This window comes from Trichechus manatus, unplaced genomic scaffold (genome assembly GCF_000243295.1).
Source record: "Trichechus manatus latirostris isolate Lorelei unplaced genomic scaffold, TriManLat1.0 scaffold00214, whole genome shotgun sequence".
In the NCBI taxonomy this organism is placed as follows: domain Eukaryota; kingdom Metazoa; phylum Chordata; class Mammalia; order Sirenia; family Trichechidae; genus Trichechus; species Trichechus manatus.
Window position 1 is genome coordinate 1,886,663 of NW_004444150.1, and position 15,903 is coordinate 1,902,565.

Below are 15,903 nucleotides of genomic sequence, written 5' to 3' on the forward strand. Positions count from 1 at the left end.
CTGGCACTTTCTGGGAGAGGGAGCTGCGTATATCGGGGCATTTGTGGATGTGGGGATTTGCAAGGGAGCTTCTCAGGTTCAGTGGTCTGTTGCCTGTCCCTTTTCCTAGCCTGGACTTCACCCGTGGGAAGTCACTGAGGGAGACCCTTGGGGCATTCTGCCCCAGGGTGCACTGGCTTCCCACAAGGGGACCCCAGCTTGCACATCCTCGTCACTCAGGGGCTGCATCCTGATCTCACTCAGCAGCTCAGAGAGGAGGGGGACAGGGCCTGTGAAACCCAGCCGGCCGTACACATTCGTGGCCCGTGGAGCTCGTGCCCAGACTGGGGCACATCCTGTGCAGGACAGCACTTGGGGTCTCTGGCAGCACCTGCCCCAAGGCCCCGTCCACGGTGCTCAGCAGAGTGCTGACCACTCGGCAGCTCTGGCCACAAGTGACGCTGAGGTTCCAGAGAGGCCACCACTCAGCCCGTCCCTCAGGGCACGTGTAGTGACTGTCCCGGCCAGGAGGCGTCCCCTGAACAACCCAGCTCACACCGTCTCCAGCAGCCCTGTCTCAGGCTAAGGGACATGTGTGAAAGGACGCGTGCGGCCTATCTGGGGCTCCGGAAGCCACCTGCAGCAGGAGGGAGGGGCTCAGTGAGAGGGACTCCTGGACACGGGACTGAGGGGGAGGTGCCTGCTGGAAGGGGACGTGCGTGTCCCCGAGCCTGGACGGGCTCCATGAGACAGCCATGTCCTTGTGGTGGGCGACCTCAATTCAGGTGTTTCCGGAGCCCCCAGAGAGCAGGCAAGCGGCCCAGGAGCTGTGCTGAGTGCAGGCTTCAGGGTCTTCTGTGCGTTCTAGATGCACTTTGGGAGGTGCTGCATTGGATGGCGGGCACCTCCCTGCCTCTCCTTCCAGGGGGCACCCACCCAGGACGAGGGTACGCAGCAAACACCACCTAAGTTCTGTCCAGACCCGGTGTGGCCACTCAGCACCTCCTTGAGAATGACCTTAAGGCCCACGGAGTCCACAGGAGAGGACTCGAGCGACGTCTTGGCAGGCGCCATCCAGTGAGATCAGGTCCTTGCCCCTGCCCGCAGCCCCGAATCCCCGAGAACCCCATGGTGTGCACAGCAAGCAGTCCGACGTGTCTCATGCACGATGTGCGCTAGAACAGCTTCCCCAAACGACCGGGAGGCCGGGTGGGGTGGGCCAGCAGAGGGAGGAGCCCTCAGGCCATGCTTGCCCTGGTGGACGCTGAGCACCTCCCCTCCTAGAGAGAACAGTGGCCGGCCACACAGTCCAACGTTGTTCAGGATGTCCCTGCTCCTGGTACACTGGACGTGCCAACTCTTCAGGACACGCACAGCTGCATAGCTTCGCTGCTTATTATCCAGAATGTTCCATCTGGCTCCCAGCCCACAGTGCCGATCGGCCAAACAGCACAGTTTTCTGGGCCATTGCCGTACATTCGTGAACATCTGCAGTCCAAGGCCAGGTCTGCCAACTGGACGTGGCTGGAGGCCCAGGCAGCACCTGGCTGGCCGCCTCAGCCCCCAGGTGAGCAGGCTCCACTCCTTTTTCTCACTGCCTCGCTGCCCACGTGCGAGGCTGCTCAGGGGGAAAATCCAACAGCTAAGGGGTTGTCTGCCGAGCTGCCTTGTGAGGCGGCCGGGAAGCTCGCACAGCCAGTCGGGGATCAAGCTCGCCACCCCGTCAGCATCCACATCTCCAAGCATCTCTGTCTTGTCCACTCACCACTGCAGACCCAGGAACTGAATGGGCCAAACTTTGGGGTTTGTGCAGGTGTGGGGTCCACACATCTGGGGCTGGGGCCTCATCTTGTACAAAGACAGCGCAGCCCAGCCCAGGCCAGCCCCAGGGAGACGCACCCCTGAGCGCCTGTCCCTCTCCACTTACAATTTCTCCTTTGCCAATACACAGGCTCCCGCCCAGAGTGGCGTCAGCTCCCCCTCACGCTCAGAGGCGACCTCGGCACTGGTTTATTTTACCAGGAGCCGTCACCACAGAGCCATCCCGTGACAGGCAAGATTCTGCCCTGCGGGAAGGGGCCCACACTCACCTTCTCACCCTTGGTGCCCTTCAAACCGCGGATGCCGTCTGCCCCCTGGGACACAAGACAGGAAAGGGGGAGCAGTTACAATCATGGCCTCCACTGGGCTCGTAAGAGAGTCATGTGAAGCTCCCGCTGCCCTGCGCCCCGACACCCACGCTGAGTCCCTCCACACACGCCCCCCCCCCACTCTCAGGAGAGAGGCTCCTTCCTGCCGAGAGACCTCGGTGAGGCCAAGTCCTGTCCTCAGCCCCTCTGTGCAGACGGCCCACCCAATCCCGATCTTCACCCGAACCCCAGACCCACCTTCCAAGGGCCCCACCCCATGTCAGCACACGTCGTGAAGGCTCCCCATTTCCCCACTAGCGTCCCGCCCCCTCTAGAAACATCCCCGACTCTCCGAGGTTTGAGGGGAAGCAGGGGGCATCGTCCAGAGCGTGGGCTCTAGAGTCAGGCAGCCTTGCTGAGATCCTGTCCCCCTCTGTGGCCTCCGACAACGTCCAGATGTCTGTGTGCCTGGGTTTCCTCATTTGGGAAGTGGGGATAATAACCAGCGGGAGGGACCCCAGGAAAGCCCTCGGGGCGGTGCCTGGCACACAGTAGGTGCCCAGTCAACGGTAGCTGTGCATGGTCTTGTTTTTTTCATTCTTTCTTATTAACAATATAACAGTATTTTTTATTGTTGCTGTGAGTTGCTGTTGAGTTGATTCCGACTGATGGCGACGCCATGTACACCAGAGTAGAACTCTGCTCCACAGGGTTTCCAATGGCTGGGACCTTTCGGAAGCAGACGGCCAGGGCTTTCTTCCACGGTGCGTCTAGGTGGACTGGACTGGAACTTCCAACCTTCGGTAGAAGGCAAGTGCCCAACCGTTTGCGCCACCCAGGGACTCCGTCAGTATTACCATTATTATCACCAATAATTGCTAATTATCGCTATTATTACTGCTAAGTATTATTATAATCAATTCAGACACATCCTTCCATCCACCCACTAAACAACAAGGATCTAAGGGAGGGGCCAGGTCTGCCTTGCTTGGACCCTCTCCTGGCACCTGTGCCACACCCGGAGCGATGAAATGAAATAAGCAGCCACACCCAGCCTCTCCGGCCTCCGAGCAAGGTGACCTTCTGCACAGAGACTGAGCCCTGCTGCCCGAGGTGCTCTCAGGCTACCTGCCCACAGGATTCCCAGGTGACAGGCAGGTCCGCCCCAGCAGTCCCCAGCTGCCCTCTTGTGGCCAGAACTTCAGGCCTATTGGGCAGTTCTGAACCTTCTTCCTCGCGGGCACCTGGATGCAGTGGGGAGGGGTGGAGAGGGACAGAGGAATGGAGACAGGAGAGCCGCTCTGCAGAGCTGGGGTTTGGCCAGGGACTGGTGACCCTGAAGCCCCGGCTCTAAGGCGCCTCGTGCTGCCCGGACAGGGGAGGGTGCGCCATCACCCTGAGACCCTAACTACCCAGGCTGGAGCACCTGGAGAGACCTTGGCGTCCACGCACGCCCCCTCCTATGGCTGGCAATGCCGCCCTGCTCTGCGCCCAGGCCACCATCCTAATGGCAATGCCGCCACACCTGGGTTCACAGCGCCGGCCTTGGAGTACAGAGTGGAAGTGGGCGGGAAAGGCATGGGGGTGGCGGGAGGAACCAGCAGCCAGGCAGCTTCCGAACGGACCTTGATAACTCCGTCTGGCATTAAATACGTTAACACAGGCCATCACTGTGGGTGCTCGGATCACTGTTCTATGCAGACCCGGAGCCGGAACCAGGAACTCTTCTGGGGATAGCGGGTGCAGCCCTGGAAAGAGCCCGGGCCCCGGCTCTCCGTGGCCTGCTTCAAACTGTGCCCATGACGAGACATCGGACTGAACATGAGGAGAAACCGCACACACACGAAGGAGACATGTCGTGAGGGGTTGTCCACGGGGCTGGGTTAGGGACACAGCCCAGCAGAGCCCCGACAGAGCCAGGAGGGGCCCCCACAGTGCCCCGGCCGCCTAGCACAGCCCCCGCGCACGGTGCATCAACCCATGGCCATCGAGTCACACCCCTAGGGACCCTACAGGACAGAGGAGAACTGTCCTATGGGGTTTCCAAGGCTGTAAATCTTTACGGGAGCAGACTGCCACGTCTTTCTCCCGCAGAGCAGCTGGCAGGTTCGAATAGCCGACCTTTGGGTTAGCAGCTGAACCTTTAAGCACTGCACCACCAGGCTCCCCCAAATACAGCAGGGACTTAAAAAATATGCACTGCCAAAGAATCCACGGAGATGAGGAGAGACTCAGAAGGCCAGCTGCTGCGTGTTGTTGGTAGTTGCCAGACGGTTGATTCCGACTCACGGCGGCCCCACGTGTGCAGAGTAGAACTGCTCCATAGGGTTTTCAAGGCCATGGCCTTTCAGAAGCAGATTGCCAGGCCTTCCTTCCTAGGTGCCTCTGGTTGGGTTCGAACTGCCAACCTTTCAGCTGGGAGTCGAGCGCTTCATTGCTAGGCTAGTGCTTTTCAAACCCTTTTTCTTTTTCCAGCAGAACGCTTTCTTCCAAGGTGGTCCTACGTAGGAGCCCCCACAGGAAAACAGGAGCTGAGGAGCTGCCAGGCTGACACAGAGCTGGGGGACCCAGAGCCCACCTGCTTTCTCCGCCACCAGGAGGCATGTCCACAGAACAAGGTTCAGAATCCAGCACTAGAAGGGAGTTTAGATGCACGCTCCTTAGGTGGTCCTAAATCTCTCCACACTTGTTAAACACAATCACGGTCCTGGATTCCATTTATTTCCTCTAAAACACGCAGGAAAACGGCAGGTGTGATCAAGAATGTGCCGAGGGATTCCTTCAGCGCGGAAACCAGGATCTAATCCACTAAATAACGTTTGATCTTTAGTGGAAGCAGACGCCTGGGTCCAGCTCCTGCTCCCTGGTGTTAACTGGGAGGCTTGGGGCCGTGTGGGACCTCCTTCCACAGCAGTGAACATCCTACCACAGTGCCGGAGAGGGCGGGGGGCAGGCACAGCTTCCTCCTTTGTGCTGTGTGGGCGCGGGAGGGTCCTTCCCCTCTCCAGGCCCTTCAGAAAACAAGCGGGCAAGACCAGACTGTTGCTGGGATCCTTCCCAGGCCGGGCGCTCCGATCCCATCAGAGGCTGGGGCAGGGATCAGCAGATAAAAGAACATGCTGTATCCAAACAGACCAGGCTCTCCGCAGCCACACTACAGACATCTGGGGCTGGATACTCCTTGCGGTGGGGGCCATCCTGTGCACTGTGCCTCCGCCACGAGACGCCAGGAGCACCCCCAGTTACATAAGACAATGAAAAATATCCCCAGACAACTAGAAGGCAAGAGGAGACAGGAAAGCTGGTAACAGGGAACCCAAGGTGGAGAAGGGAGAGTGTTGACATGTCGTGGGGTTGTTAACCATTGTCACAAAACAATATGTGTACTGTTTAATGAGAAGCTAGTTTGTTCTGCAAATATTTATCTAATGTAAAATAAAAAGGATGAGGGAGGGAAGGAGGGAAGGAGGGAAAGAAGGAGGGAGGGAGGGAGGAAGGAAGGAAAGAAAGAAAAATGTCCCCAGACACGGCCAAATGTCCCCCAGGGGGTGGGGGCAGAATCTCCCAGATTGAGAACCACGGACTGGACCACAGATTAAGCCCCTGGTGTGGCCAGCATCATAGAAGGGGGAGAGGAGATTCAGAATGGCCTAGAAGGGGAACTCGCTCAGACTGGCAGATGCGGAAGCAGAAGCCCAGAGAGGGCACGGCCCAGGGTCTCAGTGCAAATTCATGTTCTGCCTCCTCTGCCAGACCACCCGGTGCTGCAGGCTAAAGAGGGTGGGCTCGATTCTGCTGACAGTCAAGCCCAAACAGATGCCCCTCATGAAGGGGCCGAGACAGAGGGGGGCACGGAGGCAGCTGAGAGCTCAGTGAAGTGCCAGGAAGACCAAGGGGGCCCTTTCTCAGGAGGAAGGCAGGGTTTTGGTGGAAAACAACCAGCTTTCCCTTTAACAAAGGCTGTCCTTCCATATGGCAATAACCGGCCATCAATCCCACCTCCGCCACCACCTCCGCCCAGGCCTGCGGCTCATTAGGCTGTGGATGCCACTTACATCTTCACACGCACAGGGACACGGGAATCTATTTCTCTGACGAAAATAACTGTAAATCTCCGTTTCCTTCCACCCTCTGCTTCCAAGTCTGACTGGATTCCTCAAGTCACGAATGAATTTTAATCAGACAGACAAGATAAGAGCATTCCTCATAAACATTTAAAGCAAACACCTCTTCAGCTTGCAGACGCAGCGTTATGCAATTAGCCACGTATGGTAGCTGGCAAAGGCTTTCGCTACGCGGCAAGAATTTGTAAAATAAACACGCAAAGAGCCGACACAATCAGCGTTTCTGCTAAGCTGTCACCCTCATAAAACGCGCTAAGCTGCCGAAGAAGCCCGCTGCAGAGAGGAGGCTGCCGAAGGTTCCGGCCTCTGGGAAGTCTCTCCTGGATGGCTCTGACACTTCGGACAACTTGAGTCCTAGGACTCGAAGTCAGGGCCCTCAGGATCAAGGGCAGGGTGTGGATTAGGAACTGGCAAGCCTGGGTGTGAGTCCTGGCTGCACATCCATTTCTAGCGTAACTCTGGGCAAGTCGCTGGAGCTCGGGGTACCCATGGCTGCTTCGCAGGCCGGCGTGCCCCTGGGGTGACGTCATGTGTAGAAATGCTTGGGAAATACACAGCGCCGAACACTAGGTGGATCAGGGCAGGGGCTTATGGGCCTGTTTATACAAACTGTTCAAGCGAAATTATGTTATCTTCAAATTAAGCTGAAGTCGCTTGGAAGGCAAGATGCACCCTTTGCTTTTCAGTGGACGGGAAGCCTGGAGCTTGCAGACGCGCCAATGCCACCATTCTTGGAGAAGAAGAGCCCTTCCCCACCCACACACACACACACACACTCCAGGGGCACAGCCCTCTGCACAGAAATGCGCCCGGGCATGCCCAGGGGGCAGCACACCACGAGATTGAATCACTTAGTTCAAAGCAAACACGGTTAGCGCAGATGAAACAGACAGGGCCTGTGTTCAGGATATTGCTCTGGAGCTCTGGGCCCATTTAACAGGGTTTCCGAGTCTTTAAAAATGGTAGAAACATAACTGAGTAAGTGGACATCTCCTACAAACTCCGTCACATAACAACTCTGGTTGACACCAACGCCGTCAGCGGGAACACGGTCTTCTGACTCTTTGAACATAAACACGGCCCAGAAGGACAGGAAAAAGCCCCAAGCAAGCTCTTCCCCCGCCCGAGATCCGAGTGGGTTAGCGGCTCCGGTCAGCAGCAGGGAGTGCTCACAGAGTGCTATGGCTTGAAGTGCGCCCCCTGGAAATGTGTGTTGCAGTCCGGACACCCCTACCTGTGGATGCAATCCCACTTGGAAATAGGGTTTTCTTCATCATGTGAACGAGGTCCCACCCGTGTAGGGGGGTCCTAACCGAACCACTACTGGGTTACACAAAGAGCAGATGAGACACAGAAACAAGACCAATGGGGAGAAGAGAGACACCACGTGAATATCGCCAAGGGACAGGGGGTGCCGGGGCTACAGAAGCCGAGACAGGGACCTTCCCCAGAGCCGCCCCCTGAATCCAGACTTCTCACCTCCTGAACTGTGAGGAAATAGATTCCCTTCTTTAAAGCCACCACTTGTGGCATCTGTGTTACAGCAGCACTAGGCAGCGAAGACAGCAGGTTACAGAGGAAGAGGCCGGACGCCAAGGACGCGGTCCTGCTGACAGACGGCCAGTGCTCTCTGCTGCTTCGTCACAGCCTGACTTGAGAGTGCACTCTGCACTGAGCAAGCCCTTCCTAAGTTCACAGCTCAGTCCTGCTGTCCCGGGGCCCAGTCACCGCGCTCACTTGACCAGGAGGCTGGGGCTACCGCTGTTCGGGCTGGAGGGAGGTTTAACCACCGAGGGGTCCCTAAAACCACCATGGCCTGTCCCGTAACCCAACCTTGACTTCCAGGTAGACCTGGATCCCCAAGACTCTCACCTTGACTCCTCGAGGGCCTGGATAGCCAATTGGACCCTGGGGACCAGGCGGACCCTAAAACCAGAGGGAAAAAACCGTTAGCCTCATCTCTGTGGGCAGCGAGCGCTCACCCCAGCCTGCCTGGCTGGACTGCACTTGCCACCCCCATACTCCTCTCTTGCTACAAGCAAAGAGATCACAAAGGTGCCCGTGGGAGGAACCTCCATCCCCGGCACTGACCAGACCCTAGCTCCTCGTCCATTCCCAATTCCAAGCCCCGCCTGGGGCAGCGTTCCACCCCCTCCTCCGCCTCCCAGCCTGGAATCACAAGCTCCTCCAGTTGGGTCACGGTCAACGTGAGGGCTGACCCCGGGGCCCTGAGGATGATGACCGTACCTGCCCCCGTTACCTGCGCTAACAGAAGGACCGGGCAGGACCAGGCCCCGGTGGCCGCAGACAGGGAGGGCTCCCAGGGGCAGGGATGACAAAGGCCCCTGCCCGCCCCCAAGTGAGGCCCTCAGGTCTAGGCGCCTGAGGAAGGGCTGGCGCTATCCTCAGCTCCTTGTGCGGTCCCAGGGCAAGGGCGGAGCTGTGAGCCCCGGGGCCTGCTCTCCAGGAGGTGCCAAAGTGTAACCCGGGCGCAGCAAGTACCCACCTGCCCTCCTTTCTCTCCTGGGGGGCCTTCTTTACCGGGGTGTCCCTGCCACAAGAGAGAAGGCTCCGTTAGTCAGCCGCTGCCTCTGCAAACAGCCCCCCACCCACTCAGCTTCATCTTCAGAATTCTAGACGGGCGATGGTGGCAGCCAGGCCCCTCCCTCTCCTCCCCTCCCCACGGAAACAGGAGGGCTGGACTTGACAGCAACAGGGGCAGCCAAGTCCGGCTCGGTCACTCACAGACCCGAGCCTCAGCTGCCTCATCCGTAAAATGGGGACAATACCCATTGCCTTGCCCTCATCAGAGTGGATGATGGAGGGGAGCAGGTTTTGAAACCAGCAAGCATGGGTGAGGCCTGGCCCTGCCCAGGTGGTCCCCAACTCAGCTGGGAACCAGCCTGCACTCTGGCGTGAACCCCACAGAAGGTGGACGGGCACAGACACTATGGCCTCTGCTCACGATGACCCGGCATAGTGAGCCCCAGAAGAACCAGAAATGAGGGCCTGGGATCTGAGCGCTGGGCACCAGAGCCTTCTGGAGCAGCAGAAACACGGGGGACACAGAGAAAGGCAGGGCCCGGTGGAGCAGAGTCCCGTCACTCCTGTGGGGTCCCACAAGCTCACGGGTCTCCATGTGGGTGCCTCAACCCCCCAGGGGGGCCTTGCAGGCTCGGAGGGAAGCTGGGAGGTGCAGGGTCCTACACCCCACATGACAGGTATGAAGCCGAGGTCCAGTGGAAACGGCAATGTCTCCTTGGTCACCATCCCGTCCACCTGGGCCCAGCCCAGTTCCCCCGTCAGGAAGGAGATTCTCTGGCTGATCATGGAGATTTAACACCTTCGGGTTCATGTTGGGGGGCCAAAAGCAGATGATAAAGGTATAACAATAAGGCCTCAGCTCTGCAAATACAGTTCCGCCCCCGGGAATTCCAGTGAGAAGCAGAGGCATTGCGGAGTGGTGGGGATGCTGGATGGCAGGGTCTGGAGGCCTCGGTTCTACCCTGGCTACACCCGACCCACTGTGTGACCGCAGCGAAGTCACTGGAAATCCACGGCCTTGTAGGACCCAGCCTGTTCCCACCCTGAGGAAGCTGCAGCAGGCGGGGTGGAGGCTCCCAGTGGCTCGGCTGGACCCAAGAGCACAGAGTCCTGCTCCTTCCGCCACCTCGCGGGCCTTGATGGGCCTTTACTACAGGAACCAGGGTGGGGTGATTGGTGGGCAGTCAAGCCCCAGGCTTTGGAGTCACCCACCGGGGGCAGACCCCACATCTGGGTCATTGGGGAACAGCTAACCTCTCCACATTTATAGATCGGGGACTGCCAGACACCCACACCACAGAGCTGCTCAGCAGATTACAAAGAGGATGTTTATAAAGAACTGAGAATAGTGTCCACACACAGTGAATGAATGATAGCAGACTTTGCTATTATCATTACTACTATTATTTGAATTGAGGGCACACTTCTTTAACCATTTGCTCTTGAGTTGATTCTGACTCAAGGTGACCCCATGTATGTCAGAGCAGAACTGTGACACATAGGGCTCTCAATGGCTGATTTTTTGGAAGTAGATCACCAGGCCTTTCTTCTGAGGTGCCTCTGGGTGGACTTGAACTGCCAGCCCTTCGGTTAGCAGCCGAGCACATTAACCATTTACACCACCCAGGGACTTCCACATATCCTTAGCTACATTGTAAGTTGAATTTATAAAATCAGAGCAACTTTATGAGGGAAAAAAAAGACAAAACTCTCTTATTAAAAATTCTTGAACATAAAAAGATTAAAAGGAAATAGACCAAAATGATCAGCATGATTGATTTTCCTGCAATAAAAAGCTGGACCGCTTTCCTCTCTCTTTCTACTTGTTTGCATTTTCCAATATTCCATAATGAGCATTACCTTTATAATGGAAAAATAATAAAGCTTAAATTATATGTATTTGATTTTTTTCTGATTAAAAAAGTAATATATGCTCATTAGGCAAGGGGAAAAGAAAATTAAAATCCTTCATAACCTCACCACTCAGAGGCAACCACGGGTAATTTGTGAAACAGCCCTCCTAATCTATTTTCTCTGCATATATGCAATGCAAAATCGGCATAATATGATTTATTTTAATTTAATGTTATATTGTGAGCATTTTCTCATGTCACTGGATATTCCTTGAAATTTGATTTTTACTAGCTCCGTACTTTTCCATGAGGGCCATGGTTTGTTTAACCATTTCCCTACTGTGGCCTATCAGGAATTATTTAAAAATACATATAAGTGCACTGAGTGTCCTTGGAAACACCCCATACTTCTAGATGGATTTTAAATCTCCTTCCTTCCTCCCTCCTTCCTCCCTCCGTCCTTCCTTCCTTCCCTCTCTCTTCCTTCTTTCCCTCCTTCCTTCCTTCAACCCAAATCAAAACAAAAACAAAACACCTCTCTTAAAGGTTTATCAACAAAATGTTGCCTTTCTGGAGTCCCTGGGAGGTCCACACAGTCAAAGCACTCAGCTGCTGACCCAAAGGTTGGAGGTTCAAGTCCACCCAGAGGCACCTGGGAAGAAAGGCCTGGCAATCTACTTACAAAAAATCAGCCACTGAAAACACTATGGAGCACAATTCTACTCTGACACACACAGGGTCACCACTGAGTCGGAATCAACTCAACAGCGACTGTTTTTTGTTTTGTTTTATTTTTTGGTTACCTTTGTAAATGAGAGTATTTTTTAGTCTTTCTTTTTTTTTTTTTTCCAGATTTGCATGCAACAACTGGATCCGCTTCTCTAGGCACAGAGTATTGGTCTTTTGCCTGTTTTGATTTTTTGTTTGAAGTAACTTCAGTGTCAATCAACGACCACGGAAGCAGCCGTGAAGAAATCAAATGACATACTGAATTGGGCAAATCTGCTGAAAAGAGCTCTTTAAAGTGTTAAAAAGCAAAGATGTCACTTTGAGGACTAAGGTGCACCTGACCAAAGCCATAGTGTGTTCAGTCACCTCATATGCATGCGAAAGCTGGCAGTGAATCAGGAAGACCAAAGAAGAACTGGCGCCTTTGAGTTGTGGTGTTGGTGAGGAATACTGACTATACCATGGACTGCCAAAAGAACAAACAGATCTGTCTTGGAAGAAGTCCAGCCAGAATGCTCCCTAGACGCAAGGATAGTGAGACTTTGTCTCACGTACTTGGGACGTGTTATCAGGAAGGGCCAGTCCCTGGAGAACGACATTATTCTTGATAAAGTGGAAGGTCAGTGAAAAAGAGGAAGACCCTCAACAAGATGGGTTGACACAGTGGCTGCAACAGTGGGCTCAAGCATAGCCATAATTGTGAGGATGGTGTAGGACTGGGCAGTGTTCCATTCTGTTGTACCTGGGGTCGCTATGACTTGGAACCAACTGGACAGCACTTAACAACAACAACAGCATCAATGAGACAGTCTGGCTACTCTCCAACAGTATCCAACGAACCCCCATATTTTACAGTTTAAATGTCTGGTGGGGGAAGGGAGGTTTAGAGTCCACACAGGGTCCCAACTTTTTCCCAGGGCAGGGAGGTATCTTGAAGGCACCTCTGTCCCCACAGAATAGGGAAGGAGAGTAGTGGTTTTGCAGAGACCCCAACTCATTGGAGGTCTGGATGGGGGGAGGGGAATTCCAGGGCTGAAGGGGTAAGGTCATCTGTGGACCCCAAGGGACACCTCTAGTCATGGAAGTGGCCTGTCCCATACCCACCAGGGTCTCCCCCCTCCAGGATCCAGTCCCATTAAATGCTGCAGGACACACATAGAAGAAACATCTGGAAGGCTATCCCTCCACCAGTGACCCGTGGCCAACGTTCTGAGATGCCATCGGGGGTGGTTTTCATTCTGCCATCGTTCCATTTTCCTAGTTTTCTCTAACAAGATGTGCTGTTGTTATAATTGGAACATGCAATTAAGTGTAAGTGTAAATTAAAAGCTATAAATGACACATCTCAAAATATTGAGCCCTCAGCACAAGCTCCCACAGGGCCGGGTGACTGGCGGTCCCCAAAGTGGCTGGTGCACGTGGATGTGACCATAACCATGACCTGCTGGCTGCGGTGAAGAGATGGTGTCATGTGATGTGAGAACCTGGGACCAATGGATTCTCGGCCATGGAGACAGAAATAGATAGTCTCGTGTTCAACATCACCAGTTAACGGTTAACATAAGTAACTTCCTTGTTGAGCTTTTATAATGGGATCATTAAAACAATAACATATGCCATGTCTTAAATAATTAATTTAGCTCTTCTTGTTTTCTGAACCAGGGTCTCTATTCAGCAACTACTGAAGTCTCTGAAAACGAAAATCCCCAGCAGCAGCTTACGGAGAGGGTTGTGTGTATTGCTGGACTCACACACTCACACTCACACACACACACACACACACACACACACACACACACCCCACTCCTTGCTTTGCCACAGATGGCATTTGTCACCAACTTGCTATTTCTAGGCCGTACCTAATATGGCTCCGCAGCTGCATGCTCACACATCTCGAAAGCGTTTGTTCATCACCGCCCACCTCGGTGCACGAACACCGAAAATACACACACGGAGGCCGGCCCCTTCCCTTCAAACGCCAGGGACACACGACACATCTTGGGGCCCAGCCAATGCCTCCGATAGTTAAAGATGCAAGGTTGAGCTCCGGAAATTAAACAGCACACACTCATGTTGACTAACGTGTTATGAAGAGTATGCCCCAAACCCAGTAATTCCTGAGCAGTCAAGCTCTCGATGGGATGGTGTCATCAACAGCGCTCGATGAGGATCAAGGACATCCAGCATCCCCTCACCCGGAGCAAGGAGGGAAAGATGGCTGCCTTAGTTACCTAACGCGAGTTTCCAGCCCCACCTCTGGGCCGGGTACGGGGAGAGGGCAGGGGTACTTACCGGGGGGCCATCAGCACCAGGCATTCCTGGGAGTCCTGGTTTACCCAAGGGGCCCTAGAACAAACCAGAGACTCTGTAAGGACACAGCTGGGGATTCTCTTCCTCCTGGGGTTGGCTGCCTGCCCCCGAGGACGCTAGTTGAAAGGCGGGCTCAGGACGCTCCGCTCCCTCTGCAAAGCCTCCAGCACCTGCAGTGCCCCACAAGGAGGCCTCCCCCAGCTGTTTCTAGGGTCTTCACGTTCTGCTCCTGAAGCAAAGTCACCACCAAGCGTGTGCACGTCCCCCTCCCTCCACGCCCTCCTGCTCAGATGCCAATCCCCCAGTGCCACCTTCTGATGGCCAGCTTCCTCTGCCCCTCTGCAGCACCCCGCCTGGGCCGGCCTGTTTCCCCCGAGACCAAGCCCACCTGGATCTGCTCAGTTAAACCACAGGGCACATCGATCCCTGAGGCACGGTTCCCAAAGTGCAGACCCCGGAGCACCAGCATGGGCAGCATCCCCAGGGAACTTGTTAGAAATGCATATTCCCGGCCCCACCCCTCACCTATTAAGTCAGAAACTCAGATGCGCCCCGGAATGTGTGTTCAGACAAGCCCTCCAGGGGTTCTATGTGCTGAGAACCACCGCCTTAGAGATAACTGTGCAGGTCCCAGGCAAGGTGCTGTGGATCAACTAAAATACCTCGGGCCTGGGGTTAGACCACAGCTGCAGGAGGGACTGGCCTCCTGAGTCTCTAAGGCTGTCTCGCCGGGCCTAGTACACAGTGCTAGGCGCTGAATACTCATCTAGGGCTGCCAGATTTAGAAACACGGACACAGACACACACATGATGGCCAGTTGCATTTGAGTTTCGGGTAAACAATGAACAGCTCAAATTTAAAGGCCTTTCTTGGGGGGAGGCTAAATGTGGCAGCCCTAGACACGCCTAGAGGCTGAATCGAGAAGCACATGGGTGGGTGAGTGCGCGGAGACAAAGCTGCGAGATGGTTCTCTTCCTCACAGCTCATTGCTCAGCTCATGGAAGCAAAGTGACAGAGCCGGTGGCCTCCAGTGGGCACAGGCGGATGACGAGCTGGGACGGCCAGCACCCCTCCCCGACCTGCATGCTGCAGTCACCCTCTGTCCCGGCCGCCTCCCTCGCCCACTCAGGCCCCCTACCTTTTCTCCTGGAGGCCCAATCGCACCCTGGGGGCCGGGAAGACCCTGGGAGGGGAAGAGCAGGCGGGAGAGGTCAGGACCCCAACAACACAGAGCCCGTCCATCTGCCCGCCTTCCCTCTGGCCCTCTCTCTCTCCAGGCTCTGCCTGGCCACCTCCTGTGGCAGTCACCCCTGGGCCAGGCAGGCAGCAGAGGGACAGGGTTCAGGGGCTGCTCGCTCCCAGCACGCTGCACTTGAAGACATGCACCAGTACCCCCGCCACCTGCCAAAGGAGCTTCCCCCCCACAGGTGCGCTTACCTGGGCACCTGGATTACCCTGCTGGCCTGGGGGGCCGGGTTCTCCCTGGGGACCCTAGGGGAAACAGAAGCAAAGGCACTGCAGGGGTCTTTGGAGGAAGGCAGGGGTCATGGACCTCTGCTAGCCCCTTCCTGGAGGTCTCCCTCCACCATGCTGACCACCTGGCTTCTCAACCTGCTCTTAACCACCCCCAAGAGCACCAGATGCTCCAGAACAGTCCAGACAGGACGAGGCAGACAGGGCCCCACCAAGAGGCCCAACTAGAACGCAGGACCTCCAAGCACTCAACACTGACCCCGTATAGGGCGCACTCCTGACAGTGCGGTTTGGAGCCCGGGTGGAGCAGCGGTTAAGAGCTCGGGCTGCTAACCAAAAGGTCGGCAGTTCGAATCCACCAGCTGTTCCTTGGAAACCCTACGGGGCAGTTCTACTCTGTCTTACAGGGTCTGTCCTATAGGACTCTGTCCTACAGGGTCGCCATGAGTCGGAGTGGACTCGACGGCAACGGGTTTGGTTCTTTTTGGCAAGGAGCACTAGCTGGTTATGCAAATGTGCCCGAGAAGGCCATGAAACAAACTGTCCACAGCGTTCCATCTGGTGGAGAATTCTCAGATCGCCCTGTCATGCTCACGCCTCCCTCCAGTTAAAACGCCAGGTGCCGTCAAGTCAACTCCCACCCATGGTGACCCCTCGCGTGCAGAACGTTCACCATCTGCCCACCCGGGACTCCTAAATTAAGTCTTCTCAATTCCCACCCATGGTGACCCCACGTGTGCAGAACATTCACCATCTGCCCA

The 15,903-nt window shown here is 55.5% G+C and overlaps 1 protein-coding gene across 1 annotated transcript in view; it reads right to left on the reverse strand.

Moving 5' to 3' along the window:
• Positions 1-15,903, reverse strand: part of COL5A1 (collagen type V alpha 1 chain) — a 149,024-nt gene that overhangs the window by 62,819 nt on the left and 70,302 nt on the right. Inside the window, exons 24-29 of the mRNA XM_023742655.1 lie at positions 15,107-15,160; positions 14,808-14,852; positions 13,651-13,704; positions 8,739-8,783; positions 8,105-8,158; positions 2,070-2,114 (exon numbers count right to left, since the gene is read on the reverse strand). Coding sequence (XP_023598423.1) covers positions 2,070-2,114; positions 8,105-8,158; positions 8,739-8,783; positions 13,651-13,704; positions 14,808-14,852; positions 15,107-15,160 — 297 coding nt within the window. The remainder of the gene's footprint in view (positions 1-2,069; positions 2,115-8,104; positions 8,159-8,738; positions 8,784-13,650; positions 13,705-14,807; positions 14,853-15,106; positions 15,161-15,903) is intronic.